Below are 20,013 nucleotides of genomic sequence, written 5' to 3'. Positions count from 1 at the left end.
AGAGTGTTTGTTGTGGGGGAGGAAGGGAAAGGAGAATGTTAGCCGCTTTGAGACTCCTTATGGTAGTGATAAAGTGGGATATCAAATCCAAACTCAGTTTGCACTTTTCAAACCAATATGATAACCCAAATCTTTGACCAAATCTACACTTCTCTGAATTTTGTGATGCAGTTCTTCCACCTAATAAAATGTACAAAAATGCATATATTGGGGGAAGGGTGCACAAAAATGAATACATTACTGGAAATAACACAGAGAACTGAATTAGGTGAAATCACTCTAATATGTACGGTATATATTAATTGAAACTGCATGCAAAAATGTGTTTATTGAAAGAATTTCACACTAAAATGCTGGCATGTTTTCATGATAATTTTTAAGAATAAATAAATAAAATTACTTGTTTTTTATTTGCTTTTTGCTTTTCCTCCTAGGGAAACTATGGGATAAATAATGGAGTACACAAATCAAACCATGGTGACTGAATTCATCCTTCTGGGCTTTATGGAATATCCAGAGCTGTGGGCCCTTCTCTTCCTGCTGTTCCTCTTGATCTACATTGTCACAGTGTCAGGAAATATTGGCATCATCATACTAGCTACCCTTGATGCAAACCTGCACACTCCCATGTACTTTTTTCTCAGCAACCTGTCCTTGGTTGATGTTTGCTATTCCACTACTATCGCTCCCAGGTTGCTGATGACCTTTGTAGCGAACAGCAATGCTATTGCATTCACAGAGTGTACCATGCAATTTTTCTTTTTGTGTTTATTTATCACAGTTGAAACTTGTCTTCTAGCTATTATGGCTTATGATCGTTTCACTGCCATTTGCAACCCATTACTCTATTTTGCTGCCATGTCTAAAAAGCTCTGTCTGGTCTTAGTAATAGGTGCATATATTTGTGGCTTTGTAAATTCAGCTGCTCAGACTTCGTTGATATTTAGCCTGTCCTTCTGCAGCTCAAATGTTATCAATCATTTCTTTTGTGACATTCCTCCCATCCTGAAACTTTCCTGTTCAAGCACAGAACTGGCTAACACTGTGCATTTAATATTTTCTACTGCAATAGTCACAGCCACTTTGTTGATTATCCTCATCTCCTATATCTACATTATTTTTGCCATTCTGCGGATTCGCTCTGCCCAGGGGAGACACAAAGCTTTTTCCACCTGTGCCTCCCATCTCACGTCTGTCACAATCTTCTATGGGACCATCACCTTTATGTATCTGAGGCCCAATTCCAATGTCTCAAAGGATGAAGATAAAATTGTTTCCGTGTTCTATACTCTTGTGATCCCAATGCTAAATCCTTTCATCTACAGTCTGAGAAATAAAGATGTGAAGAATGCTTTCCTAAGGATGAATGGAAAGATCTCATTAAATTAAGTCAGTTATTGTTCAAGATGAGTTTGAGTAGTAAATAATAACCAAGAAAGTGTGTATTTGTTGTGTGTGTGTGTGTGTGTGCAGTTTTCCTGGTGACTTGCTCCCCCCCCCCAATTCCACACTTAATAGTCAGTAGGTGGCATTAATAGTACATAGCATGGTTTGCTGGCATCTGTGTGTCTTGGGAGACATTGGATGAGTTTGTCCTCAGGGGTGAAGTCTAACTGTTGGAGAGTTACATCAGGTGGTTGGACATTGGAGAAGCCCAGATATTGGGTAGAGGGCAGCTCGTAGCCATAGGGAGTGGCCTATGACTGATGCCCAGCCAGGGACCAGGGTCATATCACACCTTTAACAGGGACCCCCCAGGGGGACCCCCTATCTGATGTAGGCCATAGGCCCACTCCCCATGGTGGTCTTCCATTAGATGCATTCACAGCAGATGGGCTGGAGTGATTTAAACTGGCTTCACCCAATGTTTATGGTCTTTCCTCCTTTGGTCACTACTGTGGATACATCATCTGATTGTCTCCAGGCCTTAGTTGGAATCTCCTTGCTTGTAACTTAAATCCATTGGTTTGGGTCCTAGCCCCAAGAGAAGGAGAAACCACCTTGCTTCATATTCCACGTGACAGCTCTTTAGATATTTAGATATTTGAAGATGACTATCCTATCACCTCTCAGTGTAACTTTTTCAGGTTAAACATACCCAGCTCCCTTAACCATTCCTCGTAAGGCTTGGTTTCCAGACCTTTTATCACCTTGGTTGCCCTCATCTGCTCACATTCTGGAGATCCCATAGAACCCCCAAAAGTGGCATGTCTGGGGATTCCCAGACGTATGGCAACCCTACTATTAATTCATGTTCAGCTTGTCTATTATGACCCTTTAAACATGTACTACTGGTAAGCCAGGTGCCACCCATCTTATATCCGTGCAGCTGGTTCTTCCTGTCTAAGTATAGAACTTAACATTTCTCTATATTGGAATTCATTTTGTAAGTTTTGGTTCAGTCTGTTCAGGTCAGATTGAAACAACAACAACAACAACTATTATTATTATTTATTTATTTATACCCCGCCCATCTGGCTCGGTTTCCCCACCCACTCTGGGCGGCTTCCAGCAAAACTTTAAAATACAATAATTCATCATATTAATTTTTTTAATGATGATACAAATATTAATCTTTTACTGATGTGGTTGGAGAATTTCCTTTGCTGAAATTCTTCCCACCCTCCCTTCTTCCCAGTCTCAGTAGAGGATTTTGAATACCTATTACATGCAGCTTGCATTTTTAGCTTGGCACTCAAGCTGCCATATCATTCTGCTAGTGGTGTTCTGTGTGTGATACACTCCAAAGGATACACATCACTGGTAGTCCAGCTTGTGCAGGAGTTTTTAACCATTCAAAAACATGCACTATCTAGTCAGAGACTCCTGAGTAAGCTTAGCAGTAATAGGAATGAGTGGGGACAGCTCCTCTAGGAATAAGGAAATGATTGAAGAGGAGGAAGCTTAGAGTAGGAATAAACAGACTATTCTCACAATGACAGGATGCAAGAAGTTGGTCACACAAGGAGCTATGCTAAGACAGGTTCTTTTGAATTTTTTTGTAAAATACCTGATGTTATCTGAGCAGGATGGTAACATGATGAGACTGTAATGTCATCCATGCTCTCAGTGGCAAAGAAAAACAATTCTGTGCATTGATTGTGCTCAACCTCAGAGGCTTTCAATATGTGTCTCATATCTAGAAGAATGATTGGTTGGGATGCAAGACAGGGCCTTCAGATTAGCAGCCTTGCAGGTGGCCATAGTGCCTGGAGACAGTCAGGTTGTGTATTCACAGCAGTGACGAGAGGAGGAAGGACCGCTGGATGGAGTGCAGAAAGAAGGGACGCCATGGTGCATCTTTAGCAGCAAAACCAGATGCCTTCATCTGCCTCAGATGCAACAAAACATGCCTCGTCTGGATCAGTCTCTACAGCCAAAGCAGGTGCTATAAATCTCCAGCAGTTTGACTTCACTCGCGAAGGCACACTCATCCATTGTTTCCCAGGGCCGACAGATGACAGCCAACCATGCTGTGGAATACTCATGCCACCTACTGACTACTCAGAGAGGAATAGGCAAAAAAAGCAACCCACTTGGACAATGGAGGCAAACCTATGGCACACATGCCAGAGTGGGCACGTGGAGCCCTCTTTGTGGGCACGCATGTCATCGCCCCAGTAGTGCCGTTCTAGGTTGTTGCAAAAGTGTACAGCTGCCCCCCCCGCCATTGCCATAGCGGGGTGGAAATGCTCCCTAGAGCACTTTCTGACCACAGCAGTGTTGGGGGAAAGTAACATTCCCACCAAGCAGCTGGTTTCCGGCCTCAGCGCTACCTCCCTCCCACTGCTTTGGGTGTGAAACTCTTTGTGTAGGAAAATAAAAAGATGCAGGTGATTGGTTGCTGAGTCAAGGTTTTTTGTTGATTGCTCCCTTCCGTCGAGCGTTGAGACTATCGGTTGCTTCTGCTTCTTTCCTGTGTGTGACTATTTTTTGTTATACACACAAAAATACGGTAGAATCATTTGTTTATCCCATAAGTGCCATTTTGGCACTTTGCACTATATATGTGGGTTTTGGGCTGCAGTTTGGGCACTCGATCTCTAAAAGGTTCACCACCACTACACAAGGACAATTACACACACACACACACACACACACACACACACACACACGAAACAAATACACATTTTCTTTCTTGGAAGCAAGGTTGTTTTCTCCTTCTCTTAGGGCTAGGACCCAAACCAATGGATTTAAGATACAAGAAAGGAGATTCCAACTAATGCCTGGAGACACTCAGATTATGTATCCACAGTAGTGACCAAAGGAGGAAAGACCATAAACATTGGGTGAAGCCAGTTTAAATCACTCCAGCCCATCTGCTGTGAATGCATCTAATGGAAGACCACCATGGGGAGTGGGCCTATGGCCTACATCAGATAGGGGGTCCCCCTGGGGGGTCCCTGTTAAAGGTGTGATATGACTCTGGTCCCTGGCTGGGCATCAGTCATAGGCCACTCCCTATGGCTACGAGCTGCCGTCTACCCAATATCTGGACTTCCCCAATGTCCAACCGCCCCCTGTAACTCTCCAACGGTTTGACTCCACCCGTGAGGACAAACTCATCCATTGTCTCCCAAGACACACAGATGCCAGAAAACCATGCTATGTACTATTAATGTGACCTACTGACTATTAAGTGCGAAATGGGCAAAAAAAAAAAAAAAAAGCAACCCATCAGGACAATTACACACACACACACACACACACAAATAGAACAAATACAAACTTTCTTGGTTATTATCTATTGGAAACTCAAACTCATCTTGAACAATAACTGACTTAATTTAATGAGATGTTTCCACTCATCCTTAGGAAAGCATTCTTCACATCTTTATTTCTCAAACTGTAAATCAATGGATTTAGCATCGGGATCACAAGGGCATAGAACACGGAAACAGTTTTATCTTCATCCTTTGCAACACTGGAATTGGGCCTCATATACATAAAGATGATGGTTCCATAGAAGATTGTGACAGACGTGAGATGGGAGGCACAGGTGGAAAAGGCTTTGTGTCTCCCCTGGGCAGAGTGAATCCGCAGAATGGCAACAATGATGTAGGTATAGGAGATGACAATAATCAACAAACTGGTCATGATTATTGCAGTAGCAAAGATGAAATGCACAGTGTTAGCCACTTCTGTGCTTGAACAAGAAAGTGCTTGAAATATGGAGCAGCAAAACTAGATGCCTTCATCCACCCCAGATGCAACAAAATATCTCTCTCTTGTATCAGTTGCTACAGCCGCAGCAGGTGCTGTAATTGCACGCCAAGACCCCTGGTCCCACCCCTAGGGGTGAATAAATAGACAGGGCACAGTATATACGGTTTGTGGATTGAATAGGCCACCACTTTTATTAGTTACAGATGTGAGTAGTTTTTCATAAACATTAGGTTAAGCCAGTTTAAATCACTCCAGCCCATCTGCTGTGTATGCATCTAATGGTAGACCACCATGCGGAGTGGGCCTATGGCCTACATCAAATAGGGGGTCCCTGTTAGAGGTGTGATATGAGCCTAGACCTCGTCTGGGCGTCGGTTATAGGCTAACCCGCCCAAATCCCTTTAACAAAATACCCTTAACCAAGGAGGGGCAGGCAGAGGCTACAAGCTGCCCTCTACCCAAAATCAGGGCTTCCCCAATGTCCAACCGCCTGATGTAACTCTCCAACGGTTTGACTTCACCCCTGAGGACAAACTCATCCATTGTCTCCTAAAACACATAGATGCCAGCCAACCATGGTATGTACTATTAATGCCACCTACTGACTATTAAGTGTAGAATGGGGGTGGGGGAGCAACCCACCAGGGAAATTACACACAAACACAAAAATGGAACAAATACACACTTTCTTGGTTATTATCTATTGGAAACTCAAACTCATCTTGAACAGTAACTGACTTAATTTAATGAGATCTTAATGAAATCTTCCCTCTCACCCTTATGAAAGCATCTTTCACATCTTTATTTCTCAGACTGTAAATCAATGGATTTAGCATGGGGATCACAAGAGTATAGAACACGGAAACAATTTTATCTTCATCCTTTGAGACACTGGAATTGGGCCTCATATACATAAAGATGATGGTTCCATAGAAGATTGTGACAGACGTGAGATGGGAGGCACAGGTGGAAAAGGCTTTGTGTCTGCCCTGGGCAGAGCGAATCCGCAGAATGGCAAAAATGATGTAGATATAGGAGATGAGGATAATCAACAAAGTGATCAAGATTATTGCACTACCAAAGATGAAATGCACAGTGTTAGCCACTTCTGTGCTTGAACAGGAAAGTTTCAGGATGGGAGGAATGTCACAAAAGTAATGACCGATAACATTTGAGCTGCAGAAAGACAGGCTAAATATCAATGAAGTCTGAACAGCTGAATTCACAAATCCACAAATATATGCACCTTTTACTAACAACAGACAGAACTTTGTAGACATGGCAACATAATAGAGTAATGGGTTGCAAATGGCAGTGAAACGATCGTAAGCCATGACAGCTAGAAGGCAAGTTTCAACTGTGCCAAACATACAGAAAAAGAAGAACTGCATAGCACACTCTGTGAATGGAATAATGCTATTCTCTTGTAGAAAGGTCATCAGCAACCTAGGAGCGATAGTGGTGGAATAGCCAACGTCAACCAAGGACAGGTTGCTGAGGAAAAAGTACATTGGGGTATGAAGGTTTGCATCAAGAGCGGCTAGGATGATGATGCCAAGATTTCCTGAGACTGTGACAATGTAGATCAAGAGAAATGCCAGGAAGAGAATGGTCCACAACTCGGGATGATCCATGAAGCCCAGAAGGATGAATTCAGTCACAATGGTGTGGTTCGTGTATTCCATTATTTACTCCAAAGTTTCCCTGTAGGAAGAAAATGAAATTCTGAAACATGTATATATTTTTAATCCTCATGAACATTTCCTAGCAGTTTAGTGCAAATCTCTTATCATAAGCACATTTTTCTATGCACTTTTGACTAATATGTCAATTTTTTTGAAGTGATTTCCCCCCAATGTAATACAGTTTTGAATGTCCTTTTCACTAATATATGCATATTTGTACCTAATGTTCTTTTTAGAACGTGGCATCATAAAATTCAGGGAAGTCCACATTTCTAAGGATAGCTGAATCTTGGTTTGCATATTGGTTCAAGAAGTAGAAATTAAGTCATTTCCACTACAAAATTCTATTTAACTTCCACCGCTAGTGGACCTCAAAAATTAGGGACCAAATCTTCCTATTGCCTCCCATGACCTCAAGCTCAGTGGGAGAATTCCATATGACCTTACAGGCAGGCAAAAGTACTTGAGGAGGGTAGGCTAATGAAAGGCATTGTCTAGTGAGGAAGTCTTACCTCAGGAATGTCCTATGGACTTAGAGTCACATGAGGACCACATCTGTCACAGTCCTGAATGTCGCATTCCTGACATTCTTTACTCCCTGTATACACAAAGGGTGTCTGCATGTTATCATGTCACAGTGATTCAGTCTCCTGTAGACTGAAACCATGAATGAAATGTTTAATGGTAATTGGAACAATGAATACTCCTGGCTGGAATAGTCTGTCTCCATTGACATCTATTTTTGCTAAATATATTGAAAGGGAAAATAATGGAACTTTCTCTGTCAGTGTTTTTAACAATTCGAAGACTGCACTGGATATCAAAACAGGATTTCCCAAGCACTACACTTCAACTAAAGCACACCTAACCAGCCTCTGTTTTAAACTGAAACACACACAACATATATTCCTCAAAGTCTGTGTTTAAGACATGGAATGTGATCGGAATTGTAGTCCACCAAATTAAATATTGCAAGGACCTCTTTTCACACCCAAAGCAGACATTTCTAAATTTCTTCATTACACAACAACACAATTTATTACCCAAGCACTGTGTTTAAAAAGCACAGCTGTTGTGAGCAAAAAAATACAACTGGGCTAGTTGAAGCTCCCTTTGTGAATCAAAATAGCTATATATTCAATCCGGATTTTATTTTTAAAACCCCATGCACTTCTTCTTGAAATGACCCCTTTGGTCTCCACTTGAAATAAAAATAAATAATAAACACCTCCTCCATTGCAGACTCTCCAGCCTCCAGTCCTGTCTCTCAGCACTCCAGGCCATCCAGGGGATGCTGTAGGTGGCAAAGGCAGCAGTCCTAGGCTCCTACCACCCCACTTCTCCAATGCGCTCTACTTGATTTACAGCCCTGCATCTCATGCCAGGTGTGTATGAACACTAAAAAAAACCCTCATCCTCCTCTTGAGACCAGCCCAGTTCTTTTCCTTCATCTGCTCTAACCCTGGAGACTGAGGTCAACTGGGAGGGAAAGATGCAACTCCCCCTGGAGAGTCTATGCCATATTTTGCAGAAATGGGAGTTAATTGGGAGAGGAGAGGAGAGCAAAAGAGACTCATCAGAGAGTCTATGCAACTCTGGAGCTGACTCCAGCTGGGATGAAGCTTGCAAACTCCCTCCTCAACTTTCTTTCTAATCTCTGAGCAGAATGGTAACAAGATGAGATTGTAATATTGCTCTATGCTGGTCTGTGGCAAAGAAACACAATCCTGTGCATTGACTGTGCTCTACTTCAGAGGCTTTCAATAATAATAATAATAATAATAATAATAATAATAATAATAATAATAATAATATATTATTTATTCCCCGCCCATCTGGCCAGGTTCCCCCAGCCACTCAATATGTGTCTCATATCCAGAAGAATGATTGGTTGTGATACAAGACAGGGCCTTTTCTAATGCGGCACCCAGGTTGTAGCATAACCTCTCCAGAAAGAAACACCAGATTCCCACCTTTTAAACTTCAGATTGGCAGCCAATCCATTTTATTCTACTGTGTTTTAGTCAAGTTTCCCTGGTTTTTATGCTAATTTTATATGGGTCCCTCTGTTGGTTTTAACAGATTATTAAACCTGAGTGCTAACCATCATTTTAGTAGTCTGAACTGTTTTCATTGTCTTTTAACAGTTTTACCATTCTCTGCAAACCATGATGACTTTATTTATATTTAAAATGTGAAGTATATTTTTTTTAAATAAATAAAAGAAGTTAACATTGAGCAAGAGGTAAAGCAGGCCAATTGGATGACCAGCTCTGCATTAAAAAAGATTATGCAAACGTGACATGAAGGCTGGCAACATTAACCCCACCATGTGAGAATTCCTGGCAGACAACCACAGTGCCTGGAAACAGTCATATCATGTATCTACAGCCGTGACCAAAGGAGGAAAGACCACTGGGAGGACCACAGAGAGAAGAAATGTCATGGTGCATCTGGAGCAGCAAAACTAGATGCCTTCATCCACCCCAGATGCAACAAAACATCTCTCTCTTGTATCAGTCGCTACAGCCGCAGCAGGTGCTGTAATTGCATGCCAAGACCCCTGGACCCACAGCTCCCCAGGGGTGAATAAATAGACAGGGCACAGTATATACAGTTTGTGGAATGAATAGGCCACCACTTTTATTAGTTACAGATGTGAGTTATTTTTCATAAACATTGGGTGAAGCCAGTTTAAATCACTCCAGCCCATCTGCTGGGAATGCATCTAATGGTAGACCACCATGGGGAGTGGGCCTATGGCCTACATCAGATAGGGGGTCCCCCTGGGGGGTCCCTGTTATAGGTGTGATATGAGCCCAGACCTCGTCTGGGCGTCAGTTATAGGCCAACCCCCCCAATCCCTTTAACAAAATACCCTTAACCAAGGAGGGGCAGGCAGAGGCTACAAAGCTGCCCTCTACCCAATATCCAGAAAAACGTCTACTTCTGCTTCATTGACTATGCAAAAGCCTTTGACTGTGTCGACCACAGCAAACTATGGCAAGTTCTTAAAGAAATGGGAGTGCCTGATCACCTCATCTGTCTCCTGAGAAATCTCTATGTGGGACAAGAAGCTACAGTTAGAACTGGATATGGAACAACTGATTGGTTCAAAATTGGGAAAGGAGTACGACAAGGTTGTATATTGTCTCCCTGCTTATTTAACTTATATGCAGAATTCATCATGCGAAAGGCTGGACTAGATGAATCCCAAGCCGGAATTAAGATTGCCGGAAGAAATATCAACAACCTCAGATATGCAGATGACACAACCTTGATGGCAGAAAGCGAGGAGGAATTAAAGAACCTTTTAATGAGGGTGAAAGAGGAGAGCGCAAAATATGGTCTGAAGCTCAACATCAAAAAAACCAAGATCATGGCCACTGGTCCCATCACCTCCTGGCAAATAGAAGGGGAAGAAATGGAGGCAGTGAGAGATTTTACTTTCTTGGGCTCCTTGATCACTGCAGATGGTGACAGCAGTCACGAAATTAAAAGACGCCTGCTTCTTGGGAGAAAAGCAATGACAAACCTAGACAGCATCTTAAAAAGCAGAGACATCACTTTGCCGACAAAGGTCCGTATAGTTAAAGCTATGGTTTTCCCAGTAGTGATGTATGGAAGTGAGAGCTGGACCATAAAGAAGGCTGATCGTCGAAGAATTGATGCTTTTGAATTATGGTGCTGGAGAAGACTCTTGAGAGTCCCATGGACTGCTAGAAGATCAAACCTATCCATTCTTCAGGAAATCAGCCCTGAGTGCTCCCTGGAAGGACAGATCGTGAAGCTGAGGCTCCAATACTTTGGCCACCTCATGAGAAGAGAAGAATCCTTGGAAAAGACCCTGATGTTGGGAAAGATTGAGGGCACTAGGAGAAGGGGACGACAGAGGACAAGATGGTTGGACAGTGTTCTCGAAGCTACGAACATGAGTTTGACCAAACTGCGGGAGGCAGTGCAAGACAGGAGTGCCTGGCGTGCTATGGTCCATGGGGTCACGAAGAGTCGGACACGACTAAACGACTAAACAACAACAACCCAATATCTGGACCTCCCCAATGTCCAACCGCCTGATGTAACTCTCCAACGGTTTGACTTCACCCCTGAGGACAAACTCATCCATTGTCTCCTAAAACACATAGATGCCAGCCAACCATGGTATGTACTATTAATGCCACCTACTGACTATTAAGGGTGGAATGGGGGGGGTAGCAACCCACCAGGGAAATTACACACAAACACAAAAATGGAACAAATACACACTTTCTTGATTATTATCAATTGGAAACTCAAACTCATCTTGAACAATAACTGACTTAATTTAATGAGATCTTAATGAAATCTTCCCTCTCACCCTTATGAAAGCATCTTTCACATCTTTATTTCTCAGACTGTAGATCAATGGATTTAGCATGGGGATCACAAGAGTATAGAACACGGAAACAATTTTATCTTCATCCTTTGAGACACTGGAATTGGGCCTCATATACATAAAGATGATGGTCCCATAGAAGATTGTGACAGACGTGAGATGGGAGGCACAGGTGGAAAAGGCTTTGTGTCTGCCCTGGGCAGAGCGAATCCGTAGGATGGCAAATATGATGTAGATATAAGAGATGAGGATAATCAACAAAGTGATCATACCTAACACAGTACATAAGATAAAGTGTACAGTGTTAGCCACTTCTGTGCTTGAACAGGAAAGTTTCAGGATGGGAGGAATGTCACAAAAGTAATGACCGATAACATTTGAGCTGCAGAAAGACAGGCTAAATATCAATGAAGTCTGAACAGCTGAATTCACAAATCCACAAATATATGCACCTTTTACTAACACCAGACAGAGCTTTTTTGACATAGCAACAAAATAGAGTAATGGGTTACAAATGGCAGCAAAGCGATCATAAGCCATAACAGCAAGAAGGAAAGTTTCAACTGTGCCAAACATACAGAAAAAGAAGAACTGCATAGCACACTCTGTGAATGGAATAGTGCTATTCTTTTGTAGAAAGGTCATAAGCAACCTAGGAGCGATAGTGGTGGAATAAACAACATCAACCAAGGACAGGTTGCTGAGGAAAAAGTACATTGGGGTATGAAGGTTTGCATCAAGAGCGACTAGGATGATGATGCCAAGATTTCCTGAGACTGTGACAATGTAGATCAAGAGAAATGCCAGGAAGAGAATGGTCCACAACTCGGGATGATCCATGAAGCCCAGAAGGATGAATTCAGTCACAATGCTGTGGTTCGTGTATTCCATTATTTACTCCAAAGTTTCCCTGTAGGAAGAAAATGAAATTCTGAAACATGTATATATTTTTAATCCTCATGAACATTTCCTAGCAGTTTAGTGCAAATCTCTTATCATAAGCACATTTTTCTATGCACTTTTGACTAATATGTCAAATTTTTTGAAGTGATTTCCCCCCAATGTAATCCAGTTTTGAATGTTATTTTCACTAATATATGCATATTTGTACCTAATGTTCTTTTTTGAACGTGGCATCATAAAAATCAGGGAAGTCCCCCTTTTCTAAGGATAGCTAAATCTTGGTTTGCATGTTGGTTCAAGAAGTACAAATTAAGTCATTTAATGTAAACAAAATTTAATTTAACCTCCACCGCTAGTGCACCTCAGAAATCCACTCAAAAATCTGGGACCAATTCTTCCTATCACCTCCCATAACCTGAAGCTCAGTGGGATAATTCAATATCACCTTCCAGGCAGGCAAAAGTACTTGAGGAGGCTAATGGAAGGCATTGTCTAGTGAGGAAGTCTTACCTCGGGAATGTCCTATGGACTTAGAGTCACATGAGGACCACATCTGTCACAGTCCTGAATGTCGCAGTCCTGACATTCTTTACTCCCTGAATACACAAAGAGTGTCTGCATGTTAGTATGTCACAGTGATTCAGTCTCCTGTTGGCTGAAACCATGAATGAAATGTTTAATGGTAATTGGAACAATGAATATTCCGGGTTGTAAAAGTCTGTCTCCAGTGACATCTATTTTTGCTAAATATATAGAAAGGGAAAATAATGGAACTTTCTCTGTCAGTGTTTTTAACAATTGGAAGACTGCACTGGATATCAAAACAGAATTTCCCAAGCACTGCACTTCGACTAAAGCACTCCTACCCAGCCTCTGTTTTAAACTGAAACACACACATTTATTCCTCAAAGTCTGTGTTTAAGATGGGAATTGTAGTCCACCAAAATAACAATGGCAAGGACCTCTTTTCACACCAAAAGCAGACATTTCTAAATGTCTACATTACACAACAACACAATTTATTACCCAAGCACTATGTTTAAAAAGCACAGCTGTTGGGAGCCAAAACATACAACTGGGCTAGTTGAAGCTCCCTTTGTGAATCAATATACAGTAGCTATATCTTCAATTCTGATTTTAGTTTTTAAACCCCATGCACTTCTTCTTGAAATGACCCCTGTGGTCTCCACTTGAAATAAAAATAATAATAAACACCTCCTCCATTGCAGACTCTCCAGCCCCCAGTCCTGTCTCTCAGCACTGCAGACTCCACAGGGCATCCAGGAGATGCTGTAGGTGGCAAAGGCAGCAGTCCTAGGCTCCTACCACCCCAGTTCTTCAATGCGCTCTGCTTGATTTACAGCCCTGCATCTCATGCCAGGTGTGCATGAACACTAAAAAAAACCCCCTCTTCCTCCACTTGAGACCAGCCCAGTTATTTTCCTTCACCTGCTCTCACCCTGGAGACTCAAGTCCACTGGGAGGGGAAGATGCAACTCCCCCTGGAGAGTCTATGCCATATTTTGCAGAAATGGGAGTTAATTGGGAGAGGAGAGGAGAGCAAAGCAGAGTCATCAGAGAGTCTATGCAACTTTGGAGCTGGCTTCAGCTGGGGTGAACCTTGCAAGATCCCTCCTCAACCTTCTGAGTAATATCTGGCAATGACAAATCTAGACAGCATCTTAAAAAGCAGAGACATCACCCCACCGACAAAGGTCCGTATAGTTAAAGCTATGGTTTTCCCAGTAGTGATGTATGGAAGTGAGAGCTGGACCATAAAGAAGGCTGATCACCAAAGAATTGATGCTTTTGAATTATGGTCCTGGAGGAGACTCTTGAGAGTCCCATGGAATGCGAGAAGATCAAACCTATCCATTCTGAAGGAAATCAGCCCTGAGTGCTCACCAGAAGTACAGATCCTGAAGCTGAGGCTCCAATACTTTGGCCACCTCATGAGAAGAGAAGACTCACTGGAAAAGACCCTGATGTTGGGAAAGATTGAGGGCACAAGGAGAAGGGGATGGCAGAGGACGAGATGGTTGGACAGTGTTCTCGAAGCTACCAGCATGAGTCTGACCAAACTGCGGGAGGCAGTGGAAGACAGGAGTGCCTGGCGTGCTCTGGTCCATGGGGTCACAAAGAGTCGGAACATGACTTAACAACTAAACAACAACAACAAAAACAGTAATATTTGAGAAGAATGGTAACAAGATGAGATTGTAATATTGCTCTATGCTGGTCCGTGGCAAAGAAACGCAGTCCTGTGCATTGACTGTGCTCAATTTCAGAGGCTTTCAATATGTGTCTCCTATCCAGAAGAATGATTGGTTGGGATGCAAGACAGGGCCTTTTAAAGTTCAGATTGGCAGCCAATCCATTTTATTCTACTGTGTTTTAGTCTGGGTTGCTTCTTTTTTATACTAATTTTATATGGTCCGTCTGTTGGTTTTAACAGATTATTAAACCTGAGTGCTAACCATAATTTTAGTAGTGTGAACTGTTTTCATTGTCTTAACAATTTTATAATTCTCTGCAAACCATGATGGCTTTGATTTATATTTAAAAAGTGAAGTTGAATTTTTTTAAGAAATAAAAGAAGAATATTATTAAAAATAATTTAAAGAAGGTAACATTGAGCAGGAAATAAAGCACTCACTCCCAGCCCAAGCATTCCACCATTTATATCTGTGAGTATTGTGAGGGTGACCTGATGGCCAAACCAATCGAAACCCCTCTCCGTGCAGAAATTAACTACAAACACCAGGCAAAGCCTGAAACCCATAAGGGAACCCAACCCTTGCCTTTGGGAGATGTGGCGGTACCACCTACCCATTTTATCTGGCCACACCCTGAAGGCAAATAAGCAGTTTTCCCCTGCATTACTCCAGCCCAGGGTCCCAGAGCTGCAAGCAGATGAGGCAAGTTGGTCTCATAGGTGTTCCCTATGCAGCTCCAGGGCCCCAGAGTCCCAAGAGTCAGCTTCAGGGGCATCCCTTCACCCCAAAAGGTGCCTAAGGAGATCATCTAGGTTAAAACTCCTTCCTACATCCTTCCTACACCTCACCGTCCAAAGTGACTGCTCTGGTCAGGCCTCACCTGGAGTACTGTGTCCAGTTTTGGGCACCACAGTTCAAGAAGGATACTGACAAGCTGGAACGTGTCCAGAAGAGGGCAACCAAACTGGTCACAGGCCTGGAAACAATGCCTTATGAGGAACGGTTTAGGGAGCTGGGTATGTTTAGCCTGGAGAAGAGAAGGTTAAGGGGTGATATGATAGCCATGTTCAAATATATAAAAGGATGTCATATAGAGGAGGGTGAAAGGTTGTTTTCTGCTGCTCCAGAGAAGTGGACATGGAGCAATGGATTCAAACTACAAGAAAGAAGATTCCACCTAAACATTAGGAAGAACTTCCTGACACTAAGAGCTGTTCGGCAGTGGAATTTGCTACCAAGGAGTGTGGTGGAGTCTCCTTCTTTGGAGGTCTTTAAGCAGAGGCTTGACAGGCATATGTCAAGAATGCTTTGGTGGTGTTTCCTGCTTGGCAGGGGGTTGGACTGGATGGCCCTTGTGGTCTCTTCCAACTCTATTATTCTGTGATTCTATGACTGAATCAACATATTTACATGCCATGAGAGGGGAGGGCAACCTACACACTCCAGGAGCAAGTCTTCCACACCTCCCAAATGCAATGCGTCAGGAAGATTTGGGGCATGGCAAAGCAGGACAGAGTCTCAAACAAAGATGTGGTCTTCCAAACCCACATTCCCAGCACATTCACCCTCCCAGAATCCCTCAGTGACATCTGTGCTGGCTTGGTCATGACCACCGAATGAAAAACGACAGGATCCCCAAGGACATGCTGCAAAGGGAGCTGGCTTCTGGCACCAGGCCAATTGGCAGACCAACTCTGTGTTGTGAAAGATGTCTGTAAACATGACGTGAAGGCTGGCAACATTAACCCTATTGTGTGGGGACCCCTTGCAGGTGGCCATAGTGCCCAAAGACAGTCAGGATGTGTATTCACAGCAGGGATGAGAGGAGGAAGCACCACTTGATGGAGTGCAGAAAGAAGGGACGCCATGGTGCATCTTTAGCAGCAAAACCAGATGTCTTCATCTGCCTCAGATGCAACAAAACATGCCTCGCCTGGATCTGTCTCTACAGCCAAAGCAGGTGCTGTAAATCTCCAGCAGTTTGACTTCACTCATGAAGGCACACTCATCCATTGTTTCCCAGGGCCGACAGATGACAGCCAACCATGCTGTGGAATACTCATGCCACCTACTGACTACTCAGAGAGGAATAGGCAAAAAAAGCAACCCACTAGGACAATGGAGGCAAACCTATGGCACGCGTGCCAGAGTGGGCATGTGGAGCCCTCTTTGTGGGCACGTGTGCCATCGCCCCAGTAGTGCCATTCTAGGTTGTTGCAAAAGTGTACAGCTGCCCCCCCCCCCCGCCATTGCCATTGCAGGGTGGAAATGCTCCCTAGAGCACTTTCTGACTGCAGCAGTGTTGGGGGAAAGTAGCGTTCCCACCAAGCAGCTGGTTTCTGGCCGCAGCGCTACCTCCCTCCCACTGCTGTGGGTGTGAAACTGTTTGTGTAGGAAAATGAAAAGGTGCATGTGGTTGGTTGCTGAGTCAAGGTTTTTTGTTGATTGCTCCCTTCCGTCAAGCATTGAAACTATCGGCTGCTTCTGCTTCTTTCCTCTGTGTGACTGTTTTTCTGCAAAACCACCTCCCCCCAAAAGCTTCAACAACTCAACAACTCTGAGCAATCCTCCCCCCAAAAGCTCAAAAACTCTGGGGGCATGTTATACACAAAAAATAAAGGTATATTCATTTGTTTATCCCACAAGTGCCATTTTGGCACTTTGCGCTATATATGTGGGTTTTGGGTTGCAGTTTGGGCACTCGATCTCCAGAAGGTTCACCACCACTGCACTAGGACAATTGCACACACACACACATGAAACAAATACACATTTTATTTCTTGGTTCATATCTATTGGAAACTGAAACTCATCTTGAAATGGGAATGCATTAATTTAATGTCATCTTCCCTCTCATCCTTATGAAAGCATCCTTTACATCTTTATTTCTCAGACTGTAGATCAATGGATTTAGCATCGGGATCACAAGGGTATAGAACACTGAAACAATTTTATCTTCATCCTTTGAGACACTGGAATTGGGCCTCATATACATAAAGATGATGGTTCCATAGAAGATTGTGACAGACGTGAGATGGGAGGCACAGGTGGAAAAGGCTTTGTGTCTCCCCTGGGCAGAGCGAATCCGCAGAATGGCAAAAATGATGTAGATATAGGAGATGAGGATAATCAACAAAGTGATCACGACTATCACAGTACATAAGATAAAGTGTACAGTGTTAGCCACTTCTGTGCTTGAACAGGAAAGTTTCAGGATGGGAGGGATGTCACAAAAGTAATGACCGATAACATTTGAGCTGCAGAAGGACAGGCTAAATATCAATGATGTCTGAACAGCTGAATTCACAAATCCACAAATATATGCACCTTTTACTAACACCAGACAGACCTTTTTAGACATGGCAGCACAATAGAGTAATGGGTTGCAAATGGCAGTAAAGCGATCATAAGCCATAACAGCTAGCAGGCAAGTTTCAACTGTGGCAAACATGCAGAAAAAGAAGAACTGCATAGCACACTCTGTGAATGGAATAGTACTATTCTTTTGTAGAAAGGTCATCAGCAACCTGGGAGCGATAGTGGTGGAATAGCCAACGTCAACCAAGGACAGGTTGCTGAGGAAAAAGTACATTGGGGTATGAAGGTTTGCATCAAGAGCGGCTAGGATGATGATGCCAAGATTTCCTGAGACTGTGACAATGTAGATCAAGAGAAATGCCAGGAAGAGAATAGTCCACAACTCTGGATGATCCATGAAGCCCAGAAGGATGAATTCAGTAACCATGGTTTGATTTGTGTACTCCATAATTTATCCCTAGGAGGAAGAGCAAAAAGCAAATAAAAAACAAGTAATTTTATTTATTTATTCTTAAAAATTCTCATGAAAATGTGCCAGCATTTTAGTGTGAATTTCTTTCAATAAACACATTTTTGCATTCAATTTCTATATATATATATATATATATATATATATATATATATATATATATATATATTGGAATGTGACTTCACCTAATTCAGTTCTCTTTGTTATTTTCAGTAATGTAATTATGCATTTTTGTACATATTATTTGGTGGAACAACTGCATCACAAAATTCAGAGCAGGGTGGATTTGGTCTAAAGTTTTTGACTATCATATTGGTTTGAAAAGTGCAAACTGGGTGGTTTCTCATTAAAATCCAAGCAAAATTCTCATCTACCCCTAGTTTTGACTATCTTTACCAGCATCGGGGCTAATTAATGCACAATCAAGTGATGACTTGTATGAAAATTTCAGAAGGGATCAGAAACCATGACAATCTTTTAAAATATCACCTTCCATGACTTGAAGCACAATGGGAGGAATTAAGTCCTGGGTTCTTCTGAATGTTCTGTCATGACAAGTACATCAGCTTGCTAGAAAGGATGTTCTATCCCCTTTCCCACTGTGTGCAGTTTGGGGGTTCTCCTTACCAGGGCTATAGGGGAGGAGAGGGAGAAACCCCCATTGTGAAGATGGAATTTATCAAATGGGCTCCTGTTCATGGGAGTTATTCATTGAATCCCACCAAATGGTTTTAAATGACAGCCATTGTTGAGCTTAGGCATGAGTCATCAGGTCATAATCAGCACATGATGTAAAGGACCCCTGGACGGTGCAGGTATGAGAAGCATTTTTTCCAAGTGAGACGCACATTACCTGGTAGACAGCCTTCTGGAGTATACATGGCAGTTGGGTGGGATCAGATTGGCACACACCCTCGAAATCAGAAATCCTTAACTGAAGCCCATTCATTTCTCATTTAAGCATAGTACTCAGAAACAACCAGCTCAAGTGCATGTTTCATATGGTTACATACCCATATTGCTGCTTCCTAGAAAGACTTGCTTCCAATATCTTTTGCAGCAGCTTCCATCCATACCCCCTGCACGCCAGTTTGCTATTCTTGAATCTTGGACAATAAAACAAGCTTCAATAATTCAGGCTGCAGTTATTAGGGGGGCATATATGGCTGAACTCAATGAGATTTACTTCTGAGCATAATACTCTATATTCTATTATGTTTAAGCAAATACAACTGGGCATAGGTTCTTTCTTTTGACTCTCCCCCCCCCAAAGATTTTGTGTCAGTTTGCTGCAAATGTCAAAATGAAAGGCTTTTAAATAGTTGCTTCAATTGAATGCAATATCTCTTACCGACATAACAAAAATGCAGAAAAAATTATGATGGTATCTATTTCAGCTTTATTAGCCAAGCTGGTAACTCTTGCCAGTGGAAAGAAAAGTCATTTCATGACTACAAGCGTATTACTGTGTGAATTAGCAAGATATGTTTATATATGATTCCTTGGAAACTAGGGACATAGCCCCATGGGACTTTCTAACTAAGATATAACTGGGATTGCAACATTCACTTCACCTCCACTAGGGAATAGTAGATGACTACAAAGTAATATGTTGTCTCAGATCTAGAGCACCAGTTCACTTCTTGGGTTTTTAAAATTTATTTAACCAGTCTACATTCCAAGAAAGGGACGTGGGTGGTGCTGTGGTCTAAACCATTGAGCCTAGGGCTTGCCGATCAGAAGGTCACCGGTTCGAATCCCTGCGATGGGGTGAGCTCCCATTGCTCGGTCCCTGCTCTTGCCCACCTAGCAGTTCGAAAGCACATCAAAGTGCAAGTAGATAAATAGGTACCGCTCCGGCAGGAAGTAAACAGTGTTTCG

The 20,013-nt window shown here is 42.6% G+C and overlaps 2 protein-coding genes and 2 pseudogenes across 2 annotated transcripts; 1 reads left to right on the top strand and 3 right to left on the bottom strand.

The window, feature by feature from the left end:
- Positions 1-441: 441 nt before the first annotated feature.
- Positions 442-1,389, top strand: LOC118090084 (olfactory receptor 5AR1-like; annotated as a pseudogene).
- Positions 1,390-4,782: 3,393 nt separating this feature from the next.
- On the bottom strand, positions 4,783-6,851 carry LOC118080942 (olfactory receptor 5AR1-like). The gene is made up of 3 exons (XM_060271705.1): positions 5,943-6,851; positions 5,809-5,866; positions 4,783-5,141 (listed from the first exon to the last, which is right to left on the bottom strand). The coding sequence occupies exons 1-3, from the start codon at positions 6,849-6,851 to the stop codon at positions 4,783-4,785; spliced, it is 1,326 nt and encodes a 441-aa protein (XP_060127688.1).
- A 4,231-nt stretch (positions 6,852-11,082) lies between these two features.
- Positions 11,083-12,123, bottom strand: LOC132591729 (olfactory receptor 5AR1-like; annotated as a pseudogene).
- A 5,052-nt stretch (positions 12,124-17,175) lies between these two features.
- LOC118090078 (olfactory receptor 5AR1-like) lies at positions 17,176-18,522 on the bottom strand. Its single transcript, XM_060277560.1, has 2 exons — positions 18,503-18,522; positions 17,176-18,100 (listed from the first exon to the last, which is right to left on the bottom strand). The coding sequence occupies exon 2, from the start codon at positions 18,088-18,090 to the stop codon at positions 17,176-17,178; it is 915 nt and encodes a 304-aa protein (XP_060133543.1). The 5' UTR covers positions 18,091-18,100; positions 18,503-18,522.
- Positions 18,523-20,013: the final 1,491 nt, after the last annotated feature.

The sequence above is a fragment of the Zootoca vivipara genome, chromosome 1 (genome assembly GCF_963506605.1).
Source record: "Zootoca vivipara chromosome 1, rZooViv1.1, whole genome shotgun sequence".
NCBI lineage: Eukaryota > Metazoa > Chordata > Lepidosauria > Squamata > Lacertidae > Zootoca > Zootoca vivipara.
This window is presented reverse-complemented; position numbering and strand designations above follow the sequence as displayed.

Coding starts and splice junctions, on each gene's coding strand:
- LOC118080942 (XM_060271705.1), bottom strand. CDS start 6,851: ATGGAATACACGAACCACACCATTGTGACTGAATTCATCCTTCTGGGC. Junction 5,867..5,942: donor TGAAAGATGCTTTCATAAGG/GTGAGAGGGAAG, acceptor AGTTTCCAATAG/ATAATAACCAAGAAAGTGTG. Junction 5,142..5,808: donor GTTTGTGTGTAATTTCCCTG/GTGGGTTGCTCC, acceptor GTTCAAGCACAG/AAGTGGCTAACACTGTGCAT.
- LOC118090078 (XM_060277560.1), bottom strand. CDS start 18,090: ATGGTTACTGAATTCATCCTTCTGGGCTTCATGGATCATCCAGAGTTG.